This window comes from Salvelinus alpinus, chromosome 7, assembly GCF_045679555.1.
Source record: "Salvelinus alpinus chromosome 7, SLU_Salpinus.1, whole genome shotgun sequence".
Taxonomy (NCBI): Eukaryota; Metazoa; Chordata; class Actinopteri; order Salmoniformes; family Salmonidae; genus Salvelinus; species Salvelinus alpinus.
Window position 1 is genome coordinate 1,228,805 of NC_092092.1, and position 23,984 is coordinate 1,252,788.

The window sequence follows — 23,984 nt, forward strand, 5'->3', positions numbered from 1 at the left end:
CCAACCCCAGTCAGTTTAGTAGTCAAACCAACCTCAGTCAGTTCAGTAGTCAAACCAACCCCAGTCAGTTTAGTAGTCAAACCAACCCCAGTCAGTTTAGTAGTCAAACCAACCCCAGTCAGTTTAGTAGTCAAACCAACCTGTCAGTTTAGTAGTCAAACCAACCTGTCAGTTCAGTAGATAAACAAACCTCAGTCAGTTCAGTAGTCAAACCAACCTCAGTCAGTTCAGTAGTCAAACCAACCTGTCAGTTCAGTAGTCAATCCAACCTCAGTCAGTTCAGTAGTCAAACCAACCTCAGTCAGTTCAGCAGTCAAACCAACCTCAGTCAGTTCAGTAGTCAAACCAACCCGTCAGTTCAGTAGTCAAACCAACCCCAGTCAGTTTAGTAGTCAAACCAACCTGTCAGTTTAGTAGTCAAACCAACCTGTCAGTTCAGTAGTCAAACCAACCTCAGTCAGTTCAGTAGTCAAACCAACCTGTCAGTTCAGTAGTCAAACCAACCTCAGTCAGTTCAGTAGTCAAACCAACCCCAGTCAGTTTAGTAGTCAAACCAACCCCAGTCAGTTTAGTAGTCAAACCAACCCCAGTCAGTTTAGTAGTCAAACCAACCTGTCAGTTTAGTAGATAAACCAATCTGTCAGTTCAGTAATCAAACCAACCTGTCAGTTCAGTAGTCAAACCAACCCCAGTCAGTTCAGTAGTCAAACCAACCTCAGTCAGTTCAGTAGTCAAACCAACCTGTCAGTTCAGTAATCAAACCAACCTGTCAGTTCAGTAGTCAAACCAACCCCAGTCAGTTCAGTAGTCAAACCAACCCCAGTCAGTTCAGTAGTCAAACCAACCCCAGTCAGTTTAGTAGTCAAACCAACCTGTCAGTTTAGTAGTCAAACCAACCTGTCAGTTCAGTAGTCAAACCAACCTGTCAGTTCAGTAGATAAACCAACCTCAGTCAGTTCAGTAGTCAAACCAACCCCAGTCAGTTCAGTAGTCAAACCAACCCCAGTCAGTTCAGTAGTCAAACCAACCCCAGTCAGTTTAGTAGTCAAACCAACCTGTCAGTTTAGTAGTCAAACCAACCTGTCAGTTCAGTAGTCAAACCAACCTGTCAGTTCAGTAGTCAAACCAACCTCAATCAGTTCAGTAGTCAAACCAACCCCAGTCAGTTCAGTAGATAAACCAACCTGTCAGTTCAGTAGATAAACCAACCTGTCAGTTTAGTAGTCAAACCAACCTCAGTCAGTTCAGTAGTCAAACCAACCTGTCAGTTCAGTAGTCAAACCAACCTGTCAGTTCAGTAGTCAAACCAACCTGTCAGTTCAGTAGATAAACCAATCTGTCAGTTCAGTAATCAAACCAACCTGTCAGTTCAGTAGTCAAACCAACCCCAGTCAGTTCAGTAGTCAAACCAACCCCAGTCAGTTTAGTAGTCAAACCAACCCCAGTCAGTTTAGTAGGCTAGGGATAAGCAAAATCCGGATTTCCAGCATATTCTCTCCCAATTCCGGGAATCTTCCAACTGGGATATCTGGAAAACCTAAACATTTTGGAAAAGTTACCGGAAATGTTAACTTAATAAAGTGAAAGACATAAAAGTATGATGATACAAATCACAGAAGTAGAATATCTTCAACTCCACAATAGATGTGAATTTATTGAAGACTAAACAGGTTTGGATCACATTGGCATGTGAAAGACAGATATTTTTGGCCATTGTTGAATACAAAAGTACATTCAAGTCAATTTAAGAGTAGACTTTTTACCCCGTAATGTGATAGATAATGTCTATTTCATAAACAGTACCAGTCAAAAGTTTGGACACACCTACACCTACTCATTCAAGGGGTTTTCTTTATTTTTACAATTTTCTACATTGTAGAATAATAGTGAAGACATCACAACTATGAAATAACACATATGGAATCATGTAGTAACCAAAAGAATGTTAAACAAATCAAAATATATTTTATATTTGAGATTCTTCAAAGTAGCCACCCTTTGCCTTGATGACAGCTTTGCACACTCTTGGCATTCTCTCAACCAGCTTCACGAGGTAGTCACCTGGAATACACCTCAATTAACAGGTGTTCCTTGTTAAAAGTTAATTTGTGGAATTTCTTTACTTCTTAATGCGTTTGAGCCAATCAGTTGTATTGTGACAAGGTAGGGTTGGTATACAGAAGATAGCTCTATTTGGTGAAAGGCCAAGTCCATATTATGGCAAGAACAGCTCAAATAAGTAAAGAGAAATGACAGTCCATCATTACTTTAAAACTGAAAATTTCCAGAACTTTGAAAGTTTCTTCAAGTGCAGTTGGAAATACCATCAAGCGCTATGATGGAACTGGCTCTCATGAGGACCGCCACAGGAAAGGAAGACCCAGAGTTACCTCTGCTGCAGAGGATACGTTCATTAGAGTTAAATGCATCTCAGACTGCAGCCCAAATAAATGCTTCACTGAGTTCAAGTGACAGACACATCTCAACATCAACTGTTCAGAGGAGTCTGCATGAATCAGGCCTTCATGGTTGAATTGCTGCATAGAAAACACTACTAAAGGACACCAATAAGAAGAAGAGACTTGCTTGGGGCAAGAAACACGAGCAATGGACATTAGACCGGTGGAAATCTGTCCTTTGGTCAAATTTGAGATTTTTGGTTCAATCTCTGTGTCTTTGTGAGATGCAGAGTAGGTGAACGGCTGATCTCTGCATGTGTGGTTCCCACCGTGAAGCATGGAGGAGGAGGTGTGATGGTGTGGGGGTGCTTTGCTGGTGACACTATCTGCGATTTATTTAGAATTCAAGGCACACTTAACCAACATGGCTACCACAGCATTCTGCAGCGATACGACATCCCATCTGGTTTGCACTTAGTGGGACAATCATTTGTTTTTCAACAGGACAATGACCCAACACATCCACAGGCTGTGTAAGGGCTATTTGACCAAGAAGGAGAGTGATGGAGTGCTGCATCAGATGACCTTGCCTCCACAATCACCCAACCTCAACCCAATTGAGATGGTTTGGGATGAGTTGGTCCGCAGAGTGAAGGAAAAGCAGCCAAGATGTGGGAACTCCTTTAAAACTGTTGGAAAAGCATTCCAGGTGAAGCTGGTTGAGATAATGCCAGGAGTGTGCAAAGCTGTCATGAAGGCAAAGAGTGTGCTAAATGCTAAAATATATTTTGATTTGTTTAACACTTTTTTGGTTACTACATGATTCCATAAGTGTTCTTTCATAGTTTTGATGTATTCACTATTATTCTACAATGTAGAAAATAGTAAAAATAAATAAAAACCCTTGAATGAGTAGGTGTGTCCAAACTTTTGACTGGTACTGTATAAAAAATAGATATCAGAAAGGATAATCTAATGCAGTCACTCAGAGAAGATCTCATGTTGCCTATTCTCTCTGAGAGACATGGTTAAGATCTAAGTATAGAACCCTGTTCTCTCTGAGAGACATGGTTAAGATCTAAGTATAGAACCCTATTCTCTCTGAGAGGCATGGTTAAGATCTAAGTATAGAACCCTGTTCTCTCTGAGAGACATGGTTAAGATCTAAGTATAGAACCCTATTCTCTCTGAGAGGCATGGTTAAGATCTAAGTAGAACCCTATTCTCTCTGAGACATGGTTAAGATCTAAGTATAGAACCCTATTCTCCCTAAGAGACATGGTTAAGATCTAAGTATAGAACCCTAATCTCCCTAAGAGACATGGTTAAGATCTAAGTATAGAACCCTATTCTCCCTGACAGACATGGTTAAGATCTAAGTATAGAACCCTATTCTCCCTGACAGACATGGTTAAGATCTAAGTATAGAACCCTATTCTCCCTGACAGACATGGTTAAGATCTAAGTATAGAACCCTATTCTCCCTGACAGACATGGTTAAGATCTAAGTATAGAACCCTATTCTCTGTGTAGGGCACTACGTTTGACCTACAGTACCTATGGGATTTTGGTAGGGAGCTATTAGGACCTTGCTGTCTGTAGTGTCTACCTTCACCCCCAACTCTAATCCCCATTATCCCCAGTCCCGTCCCCCCCCCCCCCCCCCAGAAAAACAGGAAAACAATAGCAAAGAGGCCTCATTCACTACAAAGGTCGTAGTGCAAAGGCATGGTTATTGTATATTTAACTGAACCTGATGTGGCTCTGAAATAATTATTTTCAATGAGCAGAATACACTTCATGACATTCTGAGACAAGGAAATATTTCAACGATATTACATGTATAGAAGCAACATTCGTGATTTCTTGTCAGATTAGTTATTTCTTTTTAAAACAGAGAAGAACAATGAAGCTAAAAAACAACAACACATATCCCAAAGATACAGCATATAAACTTGAAAAATATAAACATTTGATTACTTTACAGACAGGGCATTTTGATAAAACAATATACTCTTCCCTACAGTCATTGAAGAAAGGCATTTCAGTCTTCATAACGTGTATCTTTACAGATGTGTTTCCGAAAAGCTTCACTTCACAGAAGAATGCTCCCTATTTTTACCTCTAGGTATATTTGTACATTTCATTTTTTTTTTTAACGTTAAACCTAGAGCTAATAAAGCTTTGCTCCAATGTTTGTCTCTTGTGGATCTTGTGCTTTGCCCTTGTGGTTGTTTTTATCCTGGGAAGACCTCCTCTTCATCATCACCTCTTCAGAGTCACGACAGAGTCCTTCATCGCTGGGGGCTTGGAGGCTGTCGAAGGTCCCCTGTCTCTCCCCATTGGTCCTCAGGGTCTTCTCCTGCCTCCTCCTCCTCTTACACTGCTCCGTACAGCGGTCCAGGTAGCTGAACTTACATCTAGTGTCGGTGGTGAAGGCGTACATCCCCACGGGCACCGCCAGCACCATGGCACACATGATCACAATAATATGGATGAACTTCTCCCGTTGTTCCAGCTGGCCGATGTCACTTCCTGTTAAGAACACGATGCACTGACCGGCGCGAGGTGTCTGGTTCTTCAGCGTCACACACACCTCGTATTTACTAACCGGTAGGAGGTCGTTGACCTCATAGGTGTTGATGCCCGGCCCGATGTATGTCAACTCCTTTTTGTCAGAGTGGTATTTCCCCAAGTGGATGGTGAACCAGGTCTCTGCCGGGTTGTCTGTCGCAGCGTACCACTCCAGAGTGATGCCGTAGACCGTCTGCTTGGAGATACGGATGTCGATGTAGACGTTCTCGTCGGTTGAGGACAGCGGGAACGGGGGACGAGACATGACGGCACCGCCGGAGGAGGAGGCGTTGAAAGACTTGATGTTGATTAGGAAACTGACGGAGAAGTTGCCGATAAAGTTGTTGGCGAAGCAGGTGTAGACGCCTCGGTCTTCCAGGTGCAGGGATGGGATGACCAGCTGAGATCTGACGGTCTCATCGTCCATACGGGTCTCTGACACTGAAGAGGGAGAGAAAAGGAGAATTATCCCACTTGGCATACATACTGGTTGAATCAACGTTGTATCCAAGTCATTTAAGTGAAATGACGTTGAACCAACGTGGAATAGACGTTGAATTGACATCTGTGCCCAGTGGGATGTTACAACTTAATAAACAAGAAAGATCTGCATTCATCACGGTGGGTGTTGAGATGTTGGTGTTTAAACATGTACATCTTGTATATTTACAGTATTTACAGTAATATGTTGCATTAGGAATAGGGAAAGAGGGGGATGCCTAGTCAGTTGTACAACTGAATGGATTCAACTGAAATGGTTCTTCCACATTTAACCCCAACCCCTCTGAACGAGAGAGGTACGGATGGGGCTGAAATAATCGACATCCACGTCTTCGGGCGCCTGGGGAAAAGTGGGTTAACTAGACAGTATTGTTGAGTTTGCCTACGAGTTTGCCTACGAGAAAAGCTGTGACACACTGTTGCAATCAATCTATGGCGGCTTTTCTACTTAGAAACATAGAAACATCAACAGCCTACCAAAGTCATGAATGACATACACATGCATTAGCCTGCTTGTTCCCAAATCCTATCATCAAAGTGGTGTAGTTTACAATAAACTATGACTGGCATATGATATCATGGTAAATACCCCACTGCAGCAAAGTCACAGCGATCTAATGGACGGTAGCCTAGAATTTGCAATTAAATAAAACCTTACCAGTAAATCCCTTTATAATCTTCAGGTTGTATGACCAATGGATGGAGGGTTCAGGCCTGGCTTTGACTAAGCACTGGAGGGTTACCTTGTCCCCTAGTGACACTGTCATGTTGGTTTCTGAGGCTGACGCCTCGGGCTTCATACATGTTTTCAAACCGACTTCGTGGAAGAACTTCCCCGCCCTGGAACTCGGGCCTGTGCACGTCAGGTACGAGTTCATCAGAATCAGAGGTGGACTAATGGTTTTGATAAACTCAACGAAACCTTTGAGGCGGCAGTCACACAGCCAAGGGTTGTCGTGCAGCGCTAAAACAACGTTGGCCTCTCCGCTGCTGGCCTCTTTACGTCCTTTTCTCTCCTGCGTGTTGATGAGAGGCCAGTTGAGGAAGACATCCCTGGATATGACAGTAAGCTGATTGAAGGATAGGTCTAAATAGGTCAAGCCTGGTAGTTGTCTCAGGGCGGATTCCGGGAGCACGTCTAGTCGATTGAGTTTCAGGTCCAAAATGTTCAGGTTCGGCGTGTCCTGGAATGCTGTCCATGGGACTGAACGCAGCTTGTTTCCCTGGAGCCGCAGTTCCGTTAAATTCGTCAGCCCTTCCAGACTCTTGATGTTCATTAGGGTGATGTCGTTGAAATTCAACCATAGAGACGCCAAGGCAGTAACTTTAGAGAAGGAGCCGCGAGGTAATTCGGTCAGGTGGGAATTCTCTATTCGAATTTTACTGAAATGATTTGGGATGTTGTCTGGGATTCGTCCCATGGCTGTTTCCATACAAAGTAAGGATCTAAAAATAAAACCAAAACATTCTGAGTTATGGAAGTACGGTTAGAGGAAGTTATCTATATTCCTTTAATAGACACATGTGGCAGGTAGCCTAGCGGTTAAGTGCCGACTTTGTGTAAAACCTGTGGATGTGCTCCTGTAAATCGCTCTGGATAAAAGAGTCTGCTAAATGACTAAAATGTAAATGTAAAATGTTATCTCTCCATATTGTCCATTGTTAAAACCAGTCATGAAAAGCCACCATTGAGTTCAGTAATAGCCTACACTTGATCAGTCAATACTGCATAACGTACTGACACGGTAAGGAAACTCGGTACAAAACTAGCTAGGTCGCCTACAGAAGAACTAACAAACAAACAACTTACCTTCCCAACTTATCATTTGTACAAGAGCAGCCGTGTAAACAAGATGTCGAGGCAGGAGTTACTTCATAGAATACCCAAGCTATTGCTAATACTGTATACAAGGTGGCCATAATTCCTTAGACAGAAACCCATGTGAAGCATTAGAGCAGAGCATCTCCACAGGGAGGGACGGACGGTAGAGGTAAACCTATTACCTTAATCTTCCTTGATGCAATCCCTTTAAGACACCAAGTGATATGTTAAAACACGCTGAAAGTTTGTCTTTTTTTGTTGTTGTTGCTATAATCCTCATTGTGGGGTGGCAGGTAGCATAGTGGTTAGAGGGGCAAGCCAGTAAATCGGAGAGTTGCCCGTTTGAAAACCGGGTCCTACTGGAAGAATCTGTCCGGAAGTGAGCTGGCAACCGGAGGGTTGCTGGTATCAAATAAATCCTAGATGCCATTATCTGCCGTTATGCCCTTAACCCCCCACCCCACAACAACAGCTTCCCGGGCGCCCAGTGTGGAAGCCCCCTGCATTTCTCCAAAAAACCTACATGTACGGTATGTATGTCTTTCGGAGGGGTTGGGTTAGCAACGGAAGTCAAATTTCGGTTGAACCTTGTGTGCAATTGACCAATAAAGCGATCTCTTGAGAGACTGTCTGTGTCACTACATGTATGTTCCCTAATCCCTAATAAATGAACGGGACATTTCAAAAAATAATATGATTTCTCAGAAAAAATTATTACTTGATATTAAATATGCACTGACAGTGATTTAGAGCATCGGGAAGTCCAATATGCAATCTATAGATCAGCGCTACTGCAGACCATTGAGAAAATGGCACTATATACCCAACGTCTATTATTTGTAGACTGCATGAAACTAAAGGATCCATGGCTATTAAATTGAGGAACGAATGGAAGAGGTCTTCAGACACATATGTACGTAGTCTGCAAACGATACTGTACAAAGTAAACGACCACAGTGGCCAAGACGAACGATCAAGTTGTGATCAGCACCGTGGACAGCGGCAATACGATACGCTAAACAAAACATAGGCTATCATGTGAAGCTATCCATGTTGCTGGTCACAACTTGTTTCATTGTAATTTCTTCGTCAGTCCTTCAAATGTATATTATATCATAGTGTATGTACTAAGACTTAGCTTATGGTATTGCTGAGCATACTGGTGCTATGCCATGCTGTGGCTTGGCACCTTAATGTTTACATCTGCCTGTTTTCACCTCTTGATAATTGACTATTGACACCAGATGGATATCACCCCATTAGGATGTTCTGTATCTTTGAAAACAGAACCTATCCTCGGATTTGCTTGTAAAAAATGGTTGTAAAAGTGTTCTGGGGAGGAATATGCTGTTATAGAGCAGGTAAGGATTTAAGAGGACACAAACATTTATAAAAATGATTTATTTATACACATACAGTACCAGTCAAAAGTTTGGACACACCTACTCACTCAAGGGTTTTTCTTAATTTTTTAAAACTATTTTCTACATTGTAGAATAATAGTGAAGACATCACAACTATGAAATAACACATATGGAATCATGTAGTAACCAAAAGTGTTAAACAAATCAAAAATATATTTTAGATATTTCAAATTAGCCACCCTTTGCCTTGATGACAGCTTTCCACACTCTTGGCATTCTCTCAACCAGCTTCAAGAGGTAGTCACCTGGAATGCATTTCAATTAACAGGTGTGCCTTGTTAAAATGAATTCCTGCATTTGAGCCAATCAGTTGTGTTGTGACAAGGTAGGGTTGGTATACAGAAGATAGCCCTCTTTGGTAAAAGACCAAGTCCATATTATGGCAAGAACAGCTCAAGTAAGCAAAGAGAAACGACAGTCCATCCTTACTTTAAGACATGAAGGTCAGTCAATCCGTAACATTTCAAGAACTTTGAATGTTTCTTCAAGTGCAGTTGCAAAATCCATCAAGCACCATGATGAAACTGGCACTCATGAGGACCGCCACAGGAAAGGAAGACCCAGAGTTGCCTCTGCTGCAGAGGATACGTTCATTAGAGTTACCAGCCTCAGATTGCAGCCCAAAGAAATGCTTCACTGAGTTCAAGTGACAGACACATCTCAACATCAACTGTTCAGAGGAGTCTGCGTGAATCAGGCTTTCATGGTCGAATTGCTGAATAGAAAACACTACTAAAGGACATCAATAAGAAGAAGAGACTTGCTTGGGCCAAGAAACACGAGCAATGAACATTAGACCGTTGGAAATCTGTCCTTTGGTCTGATGAGTCCAAATTGGAGAATTTTGGTTCCAACGGCCGTGTCTTTGTGAGACGCAGAGTAGGTGAACGGATGATCTTCTCATGTGTGGTTCCCACCGTGAAGCATGGAGGTGGCGGTGTGATGTGTGGGGGTGCTTTGCTGGTGACACTGTCAGTGATTTATTCAGATTTCAAGGCACACTTTACCAGCATGGCTACCACAGCATTTAACAGCGATACACCATCCCATCTGGTTTGGGCTTAGTGGGACAAGCATTTGTTTTTCAACAGGACAATGACTCAACACACCTCCAGGCTGTGTAAGGGCTATTTGACCAAGAAGGAGAGTGATGGAGTGCTGCATCAGATGACCTGGCCTCCACAACCACCTGACCTCAAACCAATTGAGATGGTTTGGGCTGAGTTGGACCACAGAGTGAAGGAAAAGCAGCCAACAAGTGCTCAGCATATGTGGAAACTCCTTCAAGACTGTTGGAAAAGCATTCCAGGTGAAGCTGGTTGAGAGAATACCAAGAGTGTGCAAAGCTGTCATCAAGGCAAAGGGTGGCTACTTTGAAGAATCCTATTTTGATTTGTTTAACACTTTTTTGTTACTACATGATTCCATATGTGTTATTTCATAGTTTTGATGTCTTTACCATTTTTCTACAATGTAAAAAAGTTTTAAAATAAAGAAAACCCTTCAATGAGTAGGTGTGTCCAAACTTTTGACTGGTACTGTATATCAGATCAGATCATAGATACATATTACAAAATATATAGTATGTTAGGTTTGATTGGACAGTAAACCTGGCACATTAACTTATATGGTAAATACACAGAGGTACAAAATATCACTACAGATATGAGTTGCTTCACCAATACTCTACATGTACATTATTTTGTCAAATAAAAACTACCAGAATTCTGAGGTCAGATTCATTTCAGAATAAGTGTCATTACTCTTCCTCCTTACAAATCTACGTTAAAAAGATGGGTTTCGTGTATTCTGGTAGAACGTGCCATTTTGGGTTCCTTATTCCACCAAGAATATCTGGAAAACCTGGGAATTTTGCAAAAGTTAGCATAACTGTGTAACCCTAGTGCCATTTCAAAGAAAGCCAACTGCTTACACTATGTACCCCCTTAAAAGTGCATGACAAATATAAAATGCTTTATTCCCACATTTTAAATAAAAAATTCGTTTCTGTTTTTTTTACAGTTCACCAGGTCAAGGTTGGCCTGTATTTCTCGCAAGGCTGTATAATCACAGTTATGTCAGCATTTATTTAACCTATTTATCTAGACTCACATATCTACCACACTTGTCCATGCAACTGTCCGTTGGTTTCTGCCCAGTCTCTGAGCAGTTTCACTCATCTACAGTACATCAGTTGCCAGAAGAGACCAACTGTCACGACTTCCGCCGAAGTTGGCCCTTCTCCTTGTTCGGGTGGTGTTCGGCGGTCGACGTCACCGGCTTTCTAGTCACCACCGATCCATTTTTCAGTTTCGTTTTGTTTGTCTGTATTACACACACCTCGTTTCAATTCCCCTATCATGTTCCCTATTTAACCCTCTGGCATTCATTTCTGTTCTGTCCGTGATTGTTTGTTTCGTTAGTGGTTGTTGTTAGTGCTTGTGTGTTTGTTATATTCCCATTGAGGAATTTTTGCTTATATTTTGAGTAAACGCCGTAGTTTTGCTCAACTCCTGTGTCCTGCGCTTGACTCCGCTACATCTCTGCACACAACCCTGACACCAACCAATCAACTTAAGTTCTGCTTGGAAAGGACAGACTTCTCTGCCCTGTAAAAGTTGAGGCCTTCATTTGGTATCAACAAAAGTACTCATTAGGGGGTCCCTCATTCCTACAAGTAGCCTCAGAGTCCACACTGGACCTAGCAGAGAGCAGTCTGTTGGACTCGCCTGGCTGTTGCCTGGCAAGGTACTCCCCCTCCATCCCCTTAGGCTTCTGTCCCGGGGAGAGTGTCTCGAATGTTACGTATGAGTCTTGAATATCTTTGGATTTCCTCCCCAGTAGCTTTTTACAGCGCTTCTTGAGTGCTCCGCAGCAGACGATCAGTGTCAGGGGGACAGCGATGACGCAGGCCACGGTGATCACCACCACGTTAATGAGTTTCTGGGTGCCGCTTGCGCTGGCCGCCTCGTCCGTTGAAAAGATTACACACTGCTCTTTTTTAGGGATCAGGCCTTTGACGCAGACGCAAGCGATGTACTTTGTCCTTGGCACAAGGCCGTCGATGGTGATACGGTTCTTTCCCACGCCTACGTTGATCCTCCGCATGTCCCTCTCGCCGAAAACGGCATACAGGACGCTGAACTCGGTGGTGTTCTTGGCCGTCGGGGACCGCCAGTTCAGGGAGACGGTGTGATCGGTGTCCCCGATGACCTTCACCGATCGTACCACCCGTTTCTCCGGCGGCGCCGGTGCCTGCAAAGAAGAGGCGTTGGCTGCCAGGTTGCTAAGAACCTCCTTCTCCACTTCCTTAATCGCCGGCTCCATGGCAGGAGTACCGGGCATCTGTCCATCGGCCACACTGTCCGAAATACTGTAGCTCTCGATATCATACTTCCCTGTGAAACCACTCGGTCCAAGTGGCTCGATGATTGGCGTAGCTGCCGTGGTGGTTAGTGGAGGTACGTATCTGGCAACAAGTTTCTCCTGGTAGGCAGCTTTCCCAAATCCACCTGTTTTCCGTCCTCTTTGGTTTCTAGTCTTGGAGCTGCCACCTTGTTCCTCATTTTTAAAGGAGTCTGTAATAACCAGGGAGATGATGGCATCTGCAGTCCCCACGAAGTTGGTGGCTTTGCACATGTATTTTCCAGAGTCCCGGTAAGAGACGGCAGGCACACTCAGGATGGACCAAATGATTCCCTCCTTTGAAACTTCTTCCTGAACTGTAAAATATATATAAACAAAAAAGTAGTTAGAAGGATTAGTGAAAAGAAAACCGTCCATCCATCTGTAATCTAGGCTATTTCAGCTTCTGACTTTACAACACCAAAAATAGATGTCCTAAGTACTGGCTACTTATTCAGGCAACAGGCATATGCCTAGCCTTCAGTCATGGCAGGTCTTAACCTGATCCCAGATCTGTTTGTGCTGCCCTGCCAACTATGCCAAACAGTTTCCAAGACAGCACAAACAGATCTGGGATCAGGCTAAGACCTGCCATGACTGGAGCAGGTTTAGAAACACTAAACCTGGAGCACAACCTTTGTTGTTGTTATCCCCCATCCCTTTTTAACGTTTGTAGCCACTGCTTGTTCTTGGCTGTATATCTATGTGTTACACATTAAATAAATTCAATCAATCAATAAATAAATCAATGAATCTCACCAGTGCCGTTCATCTGTTTGCCGTCTGCCCGAGTCCAGGACAGCTCTGGTACTGGGACTCCGATGGTCCCACAGCGTAGCAGGACGTTGTTCCCCAGGGAGCTCCTGACCCGGGCCACAGCCGTGTGGACACGGGGCCCCTGGCACCTCTGGAGCTCCGTCTCGCTGAACTGCACCCCCGACAGGCTCTCCGGATCAGCACAGCGCAGCTTGGTGTCGATCAGAACCACAGAGGACGACGGAGACTTCTGGAACTGGACCAGGTCATAGAGCCGGCAGTCACAGAGCCATGGGTTGTCATGGAGACCTATAGTGATGAAGAAAAGAAATAATTTCACCAGAATATAAACATTTTAGTCATTTAGCAGATGCTCTTATCCAGAGTGACTTAAAGTCAGTACATTCAGCTAAGGTAGATAAAGAAACTACAATGGTAGCTAAAAGAAAATAAATAATCAACACCACTTTTATCAATAGATAACATTACTTTTAGCATGGCAATAGATAACATTACTTTTAGCATGGCAATAGATAACATTACTTTTAGCATGGCAATAGATAACATTACTTTTAGCATGGCAATAGATAACATTACTTTTAGCATGGCAATAGATAACATTACTTTTAGCACGGCAATAGATAACATTACTTTTAGCACAGCAATAGATACCATTACTTTTAGCATGGCAATAGATAACATTACTTTTAGCATGGCAATAGATAATATTACTTTTAGCATGGCAATAGATAACATTACTTTTAGCATGGCAATAGATAACATTACTTTTAGCATGGCAATAGATAACATTACTTTTAGCATTGCAATAGATAACATTACTTTTAGCATGGCAATAGATAACATTACTTTTAGCATGGCAATAGATAACATTACTTTTAGCATGGCAATAGATAACATTACTTTTAGCATGGCAATAGATACCAATAGATACCATGGTAGTAGATAACACAAATATAAATATATATATACACATTTTAGACAACTGTTCTTGCTTTGTCTGAACTATAACCTTGTGTTATGTGTGTATAAAGTCAGTTTAGCGAGACGTAATAGTAAGTACAAGTAATCATGCTAGTTTGAAGTGAGACTAGGGAATGTATTCTCATTAACGCTACAGTATGGCTACCTTTCCTACAATTAGAGTAATCATTTTACTACTCTCTAATGCCGATGCATGTCTCCTCCAACGTTTCATTTAACGCTACGTAACACACCACAGGTACTCATGCAATGCATTTTGGGATAAAACCACCCTGGTTTGTAATGTTGTGGATGGCATCGTTTCTTTCTCACGTTTCCCTGTGTATCAATTGCATGTAATTTAAGGCTTCTATTTCATCCTGGCTTGCAAAACAAATGGGATTCCCTAAAAGGTCAATAAAGATTTTTTTAAATTGCAGAGCAGATCCTTACCTAGAATGTATTTGGAACTGTCCCCATCTTCTTGAGACGGTTTCACAGATAACCACATAGAGAGAACCTCAGGAGGAACCGTGGCTAGGCTGTTGCTAGATAAGTCCAGGTAGGTCAGGTTCTTGATATAAATGGTCGCCTCGGCCGGGATCGACGATATCTTATTATTATGCAGGTCCAGTAGCCTCAGGTCGGGCATATCAGTGAGAGATTCCCAGGGGAAAGAGGTGAGAGCGTTCCCTTCCAGTCTCAGCTCATCCAGACTTCTCAGGCCACGGAAACTGTCTACATTCAAAGAGTTCAGAGAATTGAAAGACACCCGGAGAAATTCCAAACTGTTGAGGTAGTGAAAGGTTTCGCCGGAGATCTTTGTGATGGCAGTCTTCTCGATCCGCAGTTTCGAGGTGTCTGCAGGGAAGTTGGGTGGGACCAGGGTAATCTGTGGGTCATTGCAAAGTACGCTCCTAGATAGATGGAGAGAAAGGTAAACATTTTTATTGAAAGTCACTGTATAACCGATTGTAACATGTTAATTTAGATAACTCAACTTTATTACAAGTTTAACTGAATTTAACCATGGCCTTGTATGGGTTCATGACAGAGGGTAGACGTACAATTACTGCATAAATAAATCAGCCTACATATTGTTTTATTTTATCTGTTAAATCTTTAGTTTTTTCCCTTCTTTCTTGTTTTTTCCCTCGGTCTAAACGTTAGTAAAACATGGTTTAGGGCTATTCATTAGAACCAAAGAAAGAGGCTTAGAGCATTGCAAATTAATCCTTGGGTCTATATATATTTTTTTTTAAAGAGAGTAGAAGAGAAACTGACCTCATACTACCTGCATACTACGCACCACCACACAACAAAAATAATGTAGACTAGAAGTTGTTCACATTCACAATTTAAATAGTTGTAATAATTTATTTGGTTTTTACCTTGCTTTGGATCCATCTGATAATTTGTGAAAGAAGCAGTTACATTGAGACGGACACGCGCTGCAAACAAACGGTCCGAAGCAAAATAATGCCAAACAGAAACCCAGACTAAAACCTCGAAACATTTTCTCTCCCAAACTATAATATACCAAAATATAGGCCTAGTATCAACCTAAACTACAAGATCTTTTGAAAAAAAAAAAAAGTATGTTTATTTCGTTCTTCCAAGCCAGCGATGCATCGTGTTGCTATCTCAGTGCCTCATACAGGTCTGAACGTCGTTCTGAAACCTGAGAGATTAAAAGGATAGACATGGATTAGTGGAAAGGATTTATTTTCATTGACACGATTATTGCCCCCATGGCAAATGACAGGCAGGCTGTGTCGTTTCGCTTTGTTTATATACAGAGTAAAACCCTTCCATATAGTTTATTGGAGGGTTTATTATGGAGATTGGAGTGGACGGTTCGTTTTGGCGGTTCATTGACTGTTATAGTCGCGCTGTATGCTATGGATTCTATTGAATGTTAAGTTAAGTGCAATGCAAAAGGAAACTGTTGCCGATTGATAATTGTTACTAAAAAAATATAACCATGTAATAAATAGTATACATACAGTATGTTTAATTTACGGGATTTGCTTCAATACATTTATGAAATATTTTGAAAACCTCATTATTAGCACAAATTTACTCCCAAACACCTCATTTAAATTTTTCACATCAAACTCAGTCAAGTCAAAAAGAAAATAGCCATCAGGGATTCTAAGGGATCAGAAAACATTTCGTTTTTCTTTTTAAATCGAGAATTATTGTATTATTTTATAGAGTATACTGTTGCATACCATGGATTTGACAGATAACCCATAATTTTTTTCTTCTCCCAAATGTACGAAAATGGGTGCCATATTTTCAGGCTACATAAGTTATCTATGAAGAAGATAACTTTACTGTGACAAAGTCGCGCTGGTAAAACATATCCGCCAGTATTATCAAAACACACACCTACTATCCCACAATTCACAGTGGTGTATGGAGAACAAGACCCCAGTGGGAACCTCAATAACATGGAAAGGACCAATGAGTGCGTAATGGGAAACAATATATTGTTCCATTCGTTGGATAAATTTGAGAAATGTTCTTAATTTGTATATTTTGGTGAGTCAGGGTTCTACTGGACACAAGGGGTCATCTGACACGGGTTCAATATTCTAGGACTATGCTGCTTCATCCTTTTAATGTTTATAGACTTTTTTTCTGGTCATATATTAGTGGATAAAACACTACTGACCCCTCCTGATACTTTATATCAAACTACTGACCCCTCCTCCTGATACTTTATATCAAACTACTGACCCCTCCTCCTGATACTTTATATCAAACTACTGACCCCTCCTCCTGATACTTTATATCAAACTACTGACCCCTCCTGACACTTTATATCAAACTACTGACCCCTCCTCCTGATACTTTATATCAAACTACTGACCCCTCCTCCTGATACTTTATATCAAACTACTGACCCCTCCTGACACTTTATATCAAACTACTGACCCCTCCTGACACTTTATATCAAACTACTGACCCCTCCTCCTGATACTTTATATCAAACTACTGACCCCTCCTCCTGATACTTTATATAAAACTACTGACCCCTCCTGACACTTTATATCAAACTGCTGACCCCTCCTCCTGATACTTTATATCAAACTGCTGACCCCTCCTCCTGATACTTTATATCAAACTACTGACCCCTCCTCCTGATACTTTATATCAAACTACTGACCCCTCCTGACACTTTATATCAAACTACTGACCCCTCCTGATACTTTATATCAAACTGCTGACCCCTCCTCCTGATACTTTATATCAAACTACTGACCCCTCCTCCTGATACTTTATATCAAACTACTGAACCCTCCTGATACTTTATATCAAACTACTGACCCCTCCTCCTGATACTTTATATCAAACTACTGACCCCTCCTCCTGATACTTTATATTAAACTACTGACCCCTCCTGATACTTTATATTAAACTACTAACCCCTCCTCCTGATACTTTATATCAAACTACTGACCCCTCCTCCTGATACTTTATATCAAACTACTGAACCCTCCTGATACTTTATATCAAACTACTGACCCCTCCTCCTGATACTTTATATCAAACTACTGACCCCTCCTCCTGATACTTTATATCAAACTACTGACCCCTCCTCCTGATACTTTATATCAAACTACTGACCCCTCCTCCTGATACTTTATATCAAACTACTGACCCCTCCTTCCTGATACTTTATATCAAACTACTGACCCCTCCTCCTGATACTTTATATCAAACTACTGACCCCTCCTGATACTTTATATCAAACTACTGACCTCTCCTGATACTTTATATCAAACTACTGACCCCTCTTCCTGATACTTTATATCAAACTACTGACCCCTCCTGATACTTTATATCAAAATACTGACCCCTCCTCCTGATACTTTATATCAAACTACTGACTCCTCCTGATACTTTATATCAAACTACTGACCCCTCCTCCTGACACTTTATATCAAACTACTGACCACTCCTGACACTTTATATCAAACTACTGACCCCTCCTGATACTTTATATTAAACTACTGACCCCTCCTGATACTTTATATCAAACTACTGACCCCTCCTCCTGATACTTTATATCAAACTACTGACCCCTCCTCCTGACTCTTTATATCAAACTACTGACCCCTCCTCCTGATACTTTATATCAAACTACTGACCCCCCCTCCTGATACTTTATATCAAACTACTGACCCCTCCTGATACTTTATATCAAACTACTGACCCCCCCTCCTGATACTTTATATCAAACTACTGACCCCTCCTGATACTTTATATCAAACTACTGACCCCTCCTGATACTTTATATCTGTGAGTGTGGTTTCAGTGTGAGTACACTGTCTGTCCCCTGTCTCTATCTCAAAAGGCACCCTATTCCCTATGTAGTGCATTACTTTTGATCCGGGCCCACAGGACAGTAGTGCACAATTTAGGGAATAAGGTTCCATTTGGGACTGGCCCATAAACAGCCAGATGCTTTGAAGATTTTAAGCAATTTGTGACGATGAGGCAGATCCCAGCCACCATACAACTACGTGTCTCTAATCCAGTCATCTAGCTATGTCCCTTACCATCTCAAATCAAATCAAATCAAATCTAATTGTATTAGTCACATGTGCCGAATACAACTGTGAAATGCTTACTTACAAGCCCTTAAGCAACAATACAGTTGTTTAGTAGCCTCTTGGACCTAGACTTGGCGCTCTGGTACCGCTTGCTGTGCGTGAGCAGAGAGAACAGTCTATGACCAGGGTGGCTGGAGTCTTTGACAATTGTTATCCACTTTCATTCTGGAGGGTTTTTCTATAAAATAACCTTATTCCTTTTATCAGTTTTGCATCTGTGTGTGTGTGTGTGTGTGTGTGTGTGTGTGTGTGTGTGTGTGTGTGTGTGTGTGTGTGTGTGCGTGCGTGCGTGCGTGCGTGCGTGCGTGCGTAGCCTAAGTTCTATGAATCAACATTTGTAAAACAGGACTTTCCTGCTTTAATAATAAACTACACATGAAGGAATGAGTTGAGTTTTTACATTTATATGATGGAAATGTTTGTGTGTAATTCAGTGTCTGAAGTCTGAACTAAGGAAACTGGAGTGACATCAACAGTGCAGCCTTTGTTTTACTACTGCATCATCAGATTATGACGGTAGGTGAAACTAAATGTGTCCTAACACATAGGCAACCCAGGCCCACTACACTAGCAGTATAATTTATACAAAGCCATATTGCAACCCTTTGGGTGCTGTTTCTCATGCCATAGAAGGCAGGGTCTTTGATTACAATGTAATATTACTCCTGTGAAGATTATCTGGGATTCACACGGTATCCTATTAACTGTATGTAACGCACTACTGGTCCTGGTCAAGGTTAGTGCTCTACTGGTCCTGGTCAAGGTTAGTGCACTACTGGTCCTGGTCAAGGTTAGTGCAGTACTGGTCCTGGTCAAGGTTAGTGCACTACTGGTCCTGGTCAAGGTTAGTGCTCTACTGGTTCTGGTCAAGGTTAGTGCCCTACTGGTCCTGGTCAAGGTTAGTGCACTACTGGTCCTGGTCAAGGTTAGTGCACTACTGGTCCTGGTAAAGGTTAGTGCACTACTGGTCCTGGTCAAGGTTAGTGCACTACTGGTCCTGGTCAAGGTTAGTGCCCTACTGGTCCTGGTCAAGGTTAGTGCACTACTGGTCCTGGTCAAGGTTAGTGCTCTACTGGTTCTGGTCAAGGTTAGTACCCTACTGGTCCTGGTCAAGGTTAGTGCACTACTGGTCCTGGTCAAGGTTAGTGCCCTACTGGTCCTGGTAAAGGTTAGTGCACTACTGGTCCTGGTCAAGGTTAGTGCTCTACTGGTCCTGGTCAAGGTTAGTGCTCTACTGGTTCTGGTCAAGGTTAGTGCACTACTGGTCCTGGTAAAGGTTAGTGCACTACTGGTCCTGGTCAAGGTTAGTGCTCTACTGGTCCTGGTCAAGGTTAGTGCACTACTGGTCCTGGTCAAGGTTAGTGCACTACTGGTCGGGGTCCTGGTCAAGGTTAGTGCACTACAGGTCCTGGTCAAGGTTAGTGCACTACTGGTCCTGGTCAAGGTTAGTGCTCTACTGGTCCTGGTCCTGGTCAAGGTTAGTGCACTACTGGTCCTGGTCAAGGTTAGTGCACTACTGGTTCTGGTCAAGGTTAGTGCACTACTGGTCCTGGTCAACGTTAGTGCACTACTGGTTATGGTCAAGGTTAGTGCTCTACTGGTCCTGGTCAAGGTTAGTGCACTACTGGTCCTGGTCAAGGTTAGTGCACTACTGGTCCTGATCAAGGTTAGTGCACTACTGGTCCTGGTCCTGGTCAAGGTTAGTGCACTACTGGTCCTGGTCCTGGTCAAGGTTAGTGCACTACAGGTCCTGGTCAAGGTTAGTGCACTACTGGTCCTGGTCAAGGTTAGTGCTCTACTGGTCCTGGTCAAGGTTAGTGCACTACTGGTTCTGGTCAAGGTTAGTGCACTACTGGTTCTGGTCAAGGTTAGTGCACTACTGGTCCTGGTCAAGGTTAGTGCTCTACTGGTTCTGGTCAAGGTTAGTGCCCTACTGGTCCTGGTCAAGGTTAGTGCACTACTGGTCCTGGTCAAGGTTAGTGCACTACTGGTCCTGGTAAAGGTTAGTGCACTACTGGTCCTGGTCAAGGTTAGTGCACTACTGGTCCTGGTCAAGGTTAGTGCCCTACTGGTCCTGGTCAAGGTTAGTGCACTACTGGTCCTGGTCAAGGTTAGTGCTCTACTGGTTCTGGTCAAGGTTAGTACCCTACTGGTCCTGGTCAAGGTTAGTGCACTACTGGTCCTGGTCAAGGTTAGTGCCCTACTGGTCCTGGTAAAGGTTAGTGCACTACTGGTCCTGGTCAAGGTTAGTGCTCTACTGGTCCTGGTCAAGGTTAGTGCTCTACTGGTTCTGGTCAAGGTTAGTGCACTACTGGTCCTGGTAAAGGTTAGTGCACTACTGGTCCTGGTCAAGGTTAGTGCTCTACTGGTCCTGGTCAAGGTTAGTGCACTACTGGTCCTGGTCAAGGTTAGTGCACTACTGGTCGGGGTCCTGGTCAAGGTTAGTGCACTACAGGTCCTGGTCAAGGTTAGTGCACTACTGGTCCTGGTCAAGGTTAGTGCTCTACTGGTCCTGGTCCTGGTCAAGGTTAGTGCACTACTGGTCCTGGTCAAGGTTAGTGCACTACTGGTTCTGGTCAAGGTTAGTGCACTACTGGTCCTGGTCAACGTTAGTGCACTACTGGTTATGGTCAAGGTTAGTGCTCTACTGGTCCTGGTCAAGGTTAGTGCACTACTGGTCCTGGTCAAGGTTAGTGCACTACTGGTCCTGATCAAGGTTAGTGCACTACTGGTCCTGGTCCTGGTCAAGGTTAGTGCACTACTGGTCCTGGTCCTGGTCAAGGTTAGTGCACTACAGGTCCTGGTCAAGGTTAGTGCACTACTGGTCCTGGTCAAGGTTAGTGCTCTACTGGTCCTGGTCAAGGTTAGTGCACTACTGGTTCTGGTCAAGGTTAGTGCACTACTGGTTCTGGTCAAGGTTAGTGCACTACTGGTCCTGGTCAAGCTTAGTGCACTACTGGTTATGGTCAAGGTTAGTGCTCTACTGGTCCTGGTCAAGGTTAGTGCACTACTGGTCCTGGTCAAGGTTAGTGCACTACTGGTCCTGATCAAGGTTAGTGCACTACTGGTCCTGGTCCTGGTCAAGGTTAGTGCACTACTGGTCCTGGTCCTGGTCAAGGTTAGTGCACTACTGGTCCTGATCAAGGTTAGTGCACTACTGGTCCTGGTCCTGGTCAAGGTTAGTGCACTACTGGTCCTGGTCAAGGTTAGTGCACTACTGGTCCTGGTCAAGGTTAGTGCTCTACTGGTCCTGGTCCTGGTCAAGGTTAGTGCACTACTGGTCCTGGTCAAGGTTAGTGCTCTACTGGTCCTGGTCAAGGTTAGTGCACTACTGGTCCTGGTCAAGGTTAGTGCACTACTGGTCCTGGTCAAAGTTAGTGCACTACTGGTCCTGGTCAAGGTTAGTGCACTACTGGTCCTGATCAAGGTTAGTGCACTACTGGTCCTGATCCTGGTCAAGGTTAGTGCACTACTGGTCCTGGTCCTGGTCAAGGTTAGTGCCCTACTGGTCCTGGTAAAGGTTAGTGCACTACTGGTCCTGGTCAAGGTTAGCGCACTACTGGTCCTGGTCAAGGTTAGTGCACTACTGGTCCTGGTCCTGGTCAAGGTTAGTGCACTACTGGTCCTGGTCAAGGTTAGTGCACTACTGGTCCTGGTCCTGGTCAAGGTTAGTGCACTACTGGTCCTGGTCCTGGTTAGTGCACTACTGGTTCTGGTCAAGTTTAGTGCACTACTGGTCCTGGTCCTGGTCAAGGTTAGTGCACTACTGGTCCTGGTCCTGGTTAGTGCACTACTGGTCCTGGTCAAGGTTAGTGCACTACTGGTCCTGGTCAAGGTTAGTGCTCTACTGGTTCTGGTCAAGGTTAGTGCCCTACTGGTCCTGGTCAAGGTTAGTGCACTACTGGTCCTGGTCAAGGTTAGTGCACTACTGGTCCTGGTAAAGGTTAGTGCACTACTGGTCCTGGTCAAGGTTAGTGCACTACTGGTCCTGGTCAAGGTTAGTGCCCTACTGGTCCTGGTCAAGGTTAGTGCACTACTGGTCCTGGTCAAGGTTAGTGCTCTACTGGTTCTGGTCAAGGTTAGTACCCTACTGGTCCTGGTCAAGGTTAGTGCACTACTGGTCCTGGTCAAGGTTAGTGCCCTACTGGTCCTGGTAAAGGTTAGTGCACTACTGGTCCTGGTCAAGGTTAGTGCTCTACTGGTCCTGGTCAAGGTTAGTGCTCTACTGGTTCTGGTCAAGGTTAGTGCACTACTGGTCCTGGTAAAGGTTAGTGCACTACTGGTCCTGGTCAAGGTTAGTGCTCTACTGGTCCTGGTCAAGGTTAGTGCACTACTGGTCCTGGTCAAGGTTAGTGCACTACTGGTCGGGGTCCTGGTCAAGGTTAGTGCACTACAGGTCCTGGTCAAGGTTAGTGCACTACTGGTCCTGGTCAAGGTTAGTGCTCTACTGGTCCTGGTCCTGGTCAAGGTTAGTGCACTACTGGTCCTGGTCAAGGTTAGTGCACTACTGGTTCTGGTCAAGGTTAGTGCACTACTGGTCCTGGTCAACGTTAGTGCACTACTGGTTATGGTCAAGGTTAGTGCTCTACTGGTCCTGGTCAAGGTTAGTGCACTACTGGTCCTGGTCAAGGTTAGTGCACTACTGGTCCTGATCAAGGTTAGTGCACTACTGGTCCTGGTCCTGGTCAAGGTTAGTGCACTACTGGTCCTGGTCCTGGTCAAGGTTAGTGCACTACAGGTCCTGGTCAAGGTTAGTGCACTACTGGTCCTGGTCAAGGTTAGTGCTCTACTGGTCCTGGTCAAGGTTAGTGCACTACTGGTTCTGGTCAAGGTTAGTGCACTACTGGTTCTGGTCAAGGTTAGTGCACTACTGGTCCTGGTCAAGGTTAGTGCACTACTGGTTATGGTCAAGGTTAGTGCTCTACTGGTCCTGGTCAAGGTTAGTGCACTACTGGTCCTGGTCAAGGTTAGTGCACTACTGGTCCTGATCAAGGTTAGTGCACTACTGGTCCTGGTCCTGGTCAAGGTTAGTGCACTACTGGTCCTGGTCCTGGTCAAGGTTAGTGCACTACTGGTCCTGATCAAGGTTAGTGCACTACTGGTCCTGGTCCTGGTCAAGGTTAGTGCACTACTGGTCCTGGTCAAGGTTAGTGCACTACTGGTCCTGGTCAAGGTTAGTGCTCTACTGGTCCTGGTCCTGGTCAAGGTTAGTGCACTACTGGTCCTGGTCAAGGTTAGTGCTCTACTGGTCCTGGTCAAGGTTAGTGCACTACTGGTCCTGGTCAAGGTTAGTGCACTACTGGTCCTGGTCAAAGTTAGTGCACTACTGGTCCTGGTCAAGGTTAGTGCACTACTGGTCCTGATCAAGGTTAGTGCACTACTGGTCCTGATCCTGGTCAAGGTTAGTGCACTACTGGTCCTGGTCCTGGTCAAGGTTAGTGCCCTACTGGTCCTGGTAAAGGTTAGTGCACTACTGGTCCTGGTCAAGGTTAGCGCA

General features: G+C 43.8%; 2 protein-coding genes across 2 annotated transcripts; both read right to left on the reverse strand.

Moving 5' to 3' along the window:
- Window positions 1-4,160: 4,160 nt before the first annotated feature.
- On the reverse strand, window positions 4,161-7,410 carry LOC139580194 (leucine-rich repeat, immunoglobulin-like domain and transmembrane domain-containing protein 2). Its single transcript, XM_071408773.1, has 3 exons — window positions 7,285-7,410; window positions 6,133-6,920; window positions 4,161-5,414 (listed from the first exon to the last, which is right to left on the reverse strand). The coding sequence occupies exons 1-3, from the start codon at window positions 7,392-7,394 to the stop codon at window positions 4,573-4,575; spliced, it is 1,740 nt and encodes a 579-aa protein (XP_071264874.1). The 5' UTR covers window positions 7,395-7,410; the 3' UTR covers window positions 4,161-4,572.
- Window positions 7,411-10,221: 2,811 nt separating this feature from the next.
- LOC139580195 (leucine-rich repeat, immunoglobulin-like domain and transmembrane domain-containing protein 1) lies at window positions 10,222-15,496 on the reverse strand. The gene is made up of 4 exons (XM_071408774.1): window positions 15,254-15,496; window positions 14,316-14,779; window positions 12,885-13,190; window positions 10,222-12,442 (listed from the first exon to the last, which is right to left on the reverse strand). Exons 1-4 carry the CDS (start codon window positions 15,376-15,378, stop codon window positions 11,358-11,360), a joined length of 1,980 nt encoding a protein of 659 aa, XP_071264875.1. The 5' UTR covers window positions 15,379-15,496; the 3' UTR covers window positions 10,222-11,357.
- Between the last annotated feature and the right edge of the window lie 8,488 nt (window positions 15,497-23,984).

Bases quoted from the DNA above. Each gene is read 5' to 3' on its own strand.
- LOC139580195 (XM_071408774.1), bottom strand. From the start codon at position 15,378: ATGTTTCGAGGTTTTAGTCTGGGTTTCTGTTTGGCATTATTTTGCTTC. The intron at 14,780-15,253 runs GTAAAAACCAAA...CCATCTATCTAG, and splicing joins TCAGATGGATCCAAAGCAAG to GAGCGTACTTTGCAATGACC. The intron at 13,191-14,315 runs GTAAGGATCTGC...TCATCACTATAG, and splicing joins CAGTTCCAAATACATTCTAG to GTCTCCATGACAACCCATGG.
- LOC139580194 (XM_071408773.1), bottom strand. From the start codon at position 7,394: ATGGCCACCTTGTATACAGTATTAGCAATAGCTTGGGTATTCTATGAA. The intron at 6,921-7,284 runs GTAAGTTGTTTG...TTTTATTTTTAG, and splicing joins ACAAATGATAAGTTGGGAAG to ATCCTTACTTTGTATGGAAA. The intron at 5,415-6,132 runs GTAAGGTTTTAT...CTCCCTCTTCAG, and splicing joins GATTATAAAGGGATTTACTG to TGTCAGAGACCCGTATGGAC.